Raw genomic sequence first — 6,893 nt, forward strand, 5'->3', positions numbered from 1 at the left:
ACTGCTCATAGAAGCCATCTACTCCTCGGTAGCTTGGGGCTGCGGTTGTCAGTCATACACATTTGGCCAAGGTGTTCTGGTTTCATACTGTCACATCCTTCCAGTTGAGACCTGGCCATCACAAGACTACCTGATAACCAATTTATATGATGGAAGTCCGAGAGCAAGTATCGAAGACGCATTTTGACACAAGTAGACGCAACTTTACTCAAGCCTCGGAGAAGCGGATGGGCGGTGAGACGGCAGCAATCAAGAGTTAATACTCCCATCTTGTACTTGTTGATATGACTTTGTGAGTTCTAACAGACAGAGATTTACACATGGACTAGACCGGACTAATGGAGAAGTGAGAAGGAAAAAAACAAATTAGTCTGCTTGCTGAGCATCTAGGTTAGTAAAGTAAGACGAACCCTTTGCCAACGTTCCCAATTATTTTGGAGAGAACTCCTTCCATGAACAAAAATGCCAATCATTCACAATATTCACCGCCAACTTGATCAAATCGACACACATACTGAATAAGCTAAAAAACACAAACCCGCAACTCACTCCGTGAGTGAACCCATAGACCACTCACATTCATATTTACATAATCGGGTTGTTTCTTTCCAACGGAAGCTAGTCTTTCACCTTACCAAACTTGACAGATCTTGCACGTGGAGCTGCTGCTTAATTCCCCTCTCTTTGCTTCATTTGTCAACATTTTAACCACTTGTGGCTGTGATAATGATGCTTCAGTATTTGAGCTTCTGAGTAAGAGAGAAATGGCACACATATCAATCTTCTATGAAACCTGGGTTATTTGCCATTGTTCTCGATAACCCGATGGCGACTACTTGAACCGTCCCTGTTGAGTATGTATGCACGTATGTGTGGGCAATATAGGTAAGAGAGCTGTGTTGGTGATGTTGATGGGATTAACTCCCAGGAATCTATAGTTGGCCCAAGCGCTGCACCAAGCACACAGCCGGTGTGCCAACACTATATGCATACTGTCTGTCGTGACCTCCGGTGTTGATGAAGCGAATAAGTGAAAACAAAGGTCATGCAGAGCGGATATCGAAAAGCAGCGCTTTCCGTGCTCGGTCGCGGTCATCCGGGACCTGTCAGAAGTTCGCAAATCCCTATGCTTTCCGTGGGGCTCTCTTTGGTGAGGAAGAAACCTAGTCATGTTGCCTCCTATCGGAACTGGCCTTTGCCTTCAGACCAAGGTGTGACAGATGGAAGTCACCGTTGACCTCGTGATGTTTGGGACGGAACAGGGTAGCGTCAAGTTTCACGCTCGAGTTACATATGATGATAGATTGAAAATAGACTTGCTGGGTTCTACCTAGTTGACTCAACAATGACCGACGGTTTCGGCACACAGACTGGCCAGTGACCACGAGACGAGTCACTGCTAGAATAGACCTTTGGATCAATAGGGAAACGATTAACTTTGCCTCCCTGTTCCGGCTTCGGGTTATTTTCCAGGCAAAGACACGAAGCGAACTAACAAGCGCTTTCCCTCCGGCGTCCTCCGGGGCTTCCTGAGTCTGGAACATCCCACCAGACGCAAGGGAAGGGAGATCCCAAGAAACGGCAGGTGTCCGTCTGTGCTACCAGCTCGTTGGGTCCCGACCTGTCCCCAGGTCAACCAGTACTGTACCTTTTTTTGCGCCTTTCGGCGCTACCACGTTGTATGGCGCCCTTTCCCTATCCATGTCCGTGATTGATGTAATCTAACGATGATGAAGGACATATTTAATGCGGGGTCAACCAATGGCAGAAAGCGTAAAATCACATTACGACTGGATGCCTTGTAAGAGGGATGCGGACTGAAGGCGTGACCGCTCGGCACTCCCAAGTTGGGCGTATTCGGCTTAGGAATATGGCTAGGATTGAATATAGTCCGTGAGTGGTGGCGAATACGGTTAGTGATGGGATACGTGGTTGAGCTGAGAGCGAGGGTCTGGAGGGGCATGATATGACGATACATGTAAGACGGGACCAAGCTATCTCTTCATGGAAGCATGATATGATACTGAGGAGCATCGCGAAACCTCGGACGAAAGATGCATTCTTGGTACTCACTGGCCGCGCACTGCAACGATAGATTCGTCGTGTCGATTGCCTATTGCATGAGTAGGCATAGTTAATGTGTCCATGTGTACTGAGGCGATTGATTCCTACACACGTCGTTGCCGACGACCATCGACCGAATTGGGCCTCGTGCATCTGCTGCATCCGGAGGGGCGAAGTCTGGTTTCACGAATCGCCGTTGCGAGTCTCAACCAGCGGCAGCATGAGGAGGGTGGGAGGCCAGACAGGACCAGGGCCACATCCGGTGTGGCAGCTGTAATATGTTCCGCACCATGCACATAGTACCCAATCGCTGACTGGCCTTTGGGGGGGGGGGGGGTGTTGTGCGACCTGATAGCCTGGGAAGAGGGAAAAGGCTGCGAGACAAGAATTTCTCGCAGGGTGGTAGTTAGCAATTCGAATGCTGCAGCGTGCAGTTCCGTGCTACGTGACGAATTACTTATTGGTCGGGTCCAGTGAGACGCTAAGAAAGTTGGGATTCGGGTGTCTTGCCAAAACCGTCCGCCCATGGTTCGCACGATTTGGATATTGCGGTAGGCGCAAAATAGATGAGGCCATGTTTCGAGAGCCTCGTTTGAAAATGAACCGGCCGGGTGTGAATATTGCGATATAAACGCTCGACATGTGTAAGATGGCATGGTTGGATATCGGTGATCACACGACAGCTCGGTGTCTCGGCCTTTGGAGAGAACATTGCCGGGTCTTTCTCTGTGAACAGTTATGTGACATCGTGGTACTGGGTATTGGACTTAGTGCCAGATTCACGAGCTCCGTATCGTGATATTGAGAAAGATCTGGCCGAGTCTACAGTCAAGATCCAGCCAAGACTATATCGTTGACATCCGGGTACCTGACCACAAGGCTAGCATACTCGGTACTAGTACGAACTATCAGTGTGATCTTCAAACTGATATCAATATTAGTGGCACATATGAGCTTGACCAGAAACGGGTGGTATCCCTCGACACTTGCGCTGAGTACGAGATGCCAAGCACTGTTGGGGAAACGGTTGTGGCGCAAGGCGCGATTCCACATCCGGGGGGCGGCTACGACTTTTTGCGGAGTTGGCGCTATCTTCAAAGTATGCAACCCATGTCAATTGTTTGCTCAGCCGTGCCGACTTCCACTTTACTTCCGACGGTGACATGTTTGTTGGTCCAGCGGATTGCGGGGGAGGAATGTTCAATGATGCAGCCCAGCTGTGGTCACATCGTCAATATACAACGTGGTTGACGGCTTGACGGGCAGAACCGGAAGCTCAATGATCAAGGCTCAGGTTGTTGGACGTGATTAACCGCATTGACCACCTTTTTGCATGCACCCCCATTTTGCAGGGAAATTCTACGCCTCAACAACACGACGTCTCTCAATTTACCTCGCAATTGCTCCCTAGCTACGTACAAAATGGCTGATCCAGTGGAGAATAGTCCGGACGATTTTGAGCAGCGAATCGAACGCGCTAAAGAGCTTATCCGTCAGGGCTCTTCCCAGGCCGCAGCAGCCTATCGGTACAGTATCAAGGGGACTACACTGTCCTACCGCATTCGTCACGGTAATTCGCATCGCGACGCGGCCTCCGGGCAACAAAAGTTGTACTAAAATTGGGCGCGTAGGTACTAGCCGAGTCAGAGCGTCCGATTCGAATAAGATCCGAGACTTCTACACCCTCCTCGAACGCTTTACGTACGAAGTGTCACGACCTGGGTTGCATCGCATTGGTAGAGACCTCGATTAGGTGCTATCGACGAAGATTCTACTCTAAGGAGCGAAGGAAAGAAGATCACAACTTAGGTTTGAGGGAGCGCGACTAAGTCGTCCACGCTTGGCGGGGCTCCTACAAGGGTTATGATTGGCTTCCCATCTGGCACTGCCATGGCAGGTGTTCCAGCTGTAAGTCACCTGGTTGTAGTGAGTCTGCGAGGGTTGACCTTCACACGAAGTACCGTATCAAACCCGATAACGAGTATAATATGGATAAGACAGGTGTCCAAGAGGGGGAATCTGGGCATAGTACGGTTATTAGGATGTCTAATTTACGCTGGGTACGCGTATTAAAGTCGGACGCTTTGTCGTAGTACTCCTAGTTAGAGTATATTGTCACAAGGGAGGACCAAGCCCCTAGGCCAATAGACCAAAAGATCGAGAATGCCAGTGGATCACTGACACTTGGTCCCACTAACTGCTATATACAGCACTATGTGGCTCTGTAATCGCCAGCGCTGTGACATATATTTCGTTCACCTAACGGGGCACACCTGTCTACGTATTTTCCGGTAAGGGAGTCTAAGTATAATAGTTCCCAGACTAAAATATCCCTAAGTAGGAATATACCGCGACGAGTAAGGGCTAGAGTAACAAAGTTATCGTAAATAGATAGTTAGATCAGGTTTTCCTCCCCGAGACGAAGCCTAGGGGTACCGAATAGCGACTCCTTATCCTCGACGGCCACTAGATATATATTTATACCGAATTTATATAGAAAGCCTACTCGAACAGGGTCGCCGTGCTTTATTTACCCTTATACTATAGTAACGATCTCTGGCCGTGCGATATCGGGCTATTCTCACCTTTGGAGACCTATTACCGCTAAGAGCTTAGGGCTTACGCTTCTAACAAGGCTACAGCCCTAATCTACAAGTAACATATACTAGAAGCATATCTACGTGCCTCGGAGAGAGCCTTTACTACGGAAAATATTAAATCTAGCTAGCGGAAGACTAGTATATAGCCCCTAAGCTCCGAAGGACTAGTCGACGTATCTTATAATCCTCCTCCGCCTTATATATTACTGCCTCTAATTACTTTTACGCCTCAGAAAGCGTAGTAACTACCTAGCCAACGTATTGAAAACGAGTAACTATATAAAGAACTCGATAAATACGCTCCAGATATACGCTAGCCCGTCAAGCCTAACACGAATAAAGTGTTCGTTAACTTATTAGCGATCCGAATGTCAGGGTACGGCTAGGCCGAAGGCAATAGTACAGAGTGATGGAGAGTGTGAAGGTCAATCCTCGCAGACTCACTACAACCAGGTGACGTACAGCTGGAACACCTGCCATGGCAGTGTCAGATGGGAAGCCAATCATAACCCTTGTAGGAGCCCCGCCAAGCGTGGATGACTTAGTCGCGCTCCCTCAAACCTAAGTTGTCATCTTCTTTCCTTCGCTCCTTAGAGTAGAATCTTCGTCGATAGCACCTAATCGAGGTCTCTACCAATGCGATGCAACCCAGGTCGTGACAGAGAGTAATGGGCGTCCCTCCTACGTAGCACCGGGTGGTCACTGGCGGTCTCAGGTAGGGGTGCCCACGATGATGCATTGATCTCTACTCCTTCCCTATCCTACTTCGAGATGGTCCGTATATAGATAGCTAGGCCGCCGCTTGGACCCGGCGTAGCCGCAGGTTTGGCGATGCCGGGAATCCTGACTCTCGGCATCCCGAAACTTCACATAGATTGTAATCATGACTCGGGAGGCTTTTGTCCGAAACACCCCACCGGCACCCCACCGGTGTCCTGCGTTCAGTGTCTCTGACACCGAACATCTAAGTCTTCGGACGCTTAAATTAAGTATGTTCTGTACATAATAAATACGGACGAAGTATTTAGGTTAATTCAGTTAGAGCCTGCAAAATAGGGTGCATGCAAAAAGGTGGTCAATGTGGTTAGTTTCCGAAAGAAGAAATCCATATCATGGTCTTCATGGTCACATAGAAGCTGCGAAGTGTTGCCAGAAGCAGTCAGACGCCAAGAAGTCAGAATGCGGGGAAGGGGATTTTGCCCTCAGTTGCATGAGCCACTAGCAGGCAGGCACGACAACCAAAATAAAATGCAGAGAACCACTTTAGGTGATGTGACAATGGAAGCTGCGTTATCGAGCTCCTGGGCCCTGATAATGAAAAGTTTTAATATTGGAAAAATTTTATTCTTGCGAAACTTGCCGCAGGCAAGAGGAGAAAGAGAATGGGAGCCTGGCTGTCTGAAGTTTCGAGCCAATCAGAACTCCAGCTAGCACAAATCTGAAAAGTTGCAACCCAGACTTTGACAGGCATCAATCACCAAGCATTTGGCGTGAGGTTATCCACGGGCACCTCGGAAGCATTGGCAACCGGCAGTTGTCACCGAAAACCTTACGGGAGACAATGATCTGAAGAAGTACATTCTTTCTGACAGGGGAGAGGTTGAATATTGTGACCTCCTATGATTGTCGTTCACCATTTTCAATTATCATGACGGGTCGGACAGCTTCAAGGCCCAGATAGCATCGATCTTCTCAGGGGGGACTTTGTTGGTAGGTTGAGAACCAACGTAGTATGGTAGTGAACGCAACGCAGTCGCCAATAGGGCGAACCGACGACGCAGCGTATGTATTTAGTCCAGCCATTAGGGCACGGTTTGACATACGGGAGTACTATTAGAGGTACCGGTGACTTCGAGCCTACGGCGTATTTAATAATAATAATAATAATTATCATGAGGGTCTCTCCAATTTTTGCTCCTTCTCCTTTAACGGATCCCGATGTGTTGTTCGACGGCTGGTCACACAAATCGACACCAATAATTTTCCAGTGGCCATTGCATCTCTGCCAGGCCAGGCCCGCCAGCTGGGAATATCTGATTATTCATCCACAGTGCGCCGTAACCCGGAAATTGCACCTCTCTATTAGAACGCGTCCTCCGATCTTCAACGGCGGCCCACGACAGAGTCATATTGAGTTGAAGAGCAGAACCCTAATTTTCCCTTCGCAAGATAAGGCCAAGACTGGGCTAGTAAGGGTTCGTGAGCCTTGACCTTCAACTTGGCATACTC

At 48.8% G+C, this 6,893-nt stretch overlaps 1 protein-coding gene across 1 annotated transcript; it reads right to left on the minus strand.

Moving 5' to 3' along the window:
- Positions 1-1,856: 1,856 nt before the first annotated feature.
- Positions 1,857-2,809, minus strand: BCR38DRAFT_204138 (uncharacterized protein). The gene has a single exon (XM_040854116.1). It carries the CDS (start codon positions 2,718-2,720, stop codon positions 2,169-2,171), a length of 552 nt encoding a protein of 183 aa, XP_040715428.1. The 5' UTR covers positions 2,721-2,809; the 3' UTR covers positions 1,857-2,168.
- Positions 2,810-6,893: the final 4,084 nt, after the last annotated feature.

This window comes from Pseudomassariella vexata (genome assembly GCF_002105095.1).
Source record: "Pseudomassariella vexata strain CBS 129021 chromosome Unknown BCR38scaffold_7, whole genome shotgun sequence".
NCBI classification, from domain to species: Eukaryota; Fungi; Ascomycota; class Sordariomycetes; order Amphisphaeriales; family Pseudomassariaceae; genus Pseudomassariella; species Pseudomassariella vexata.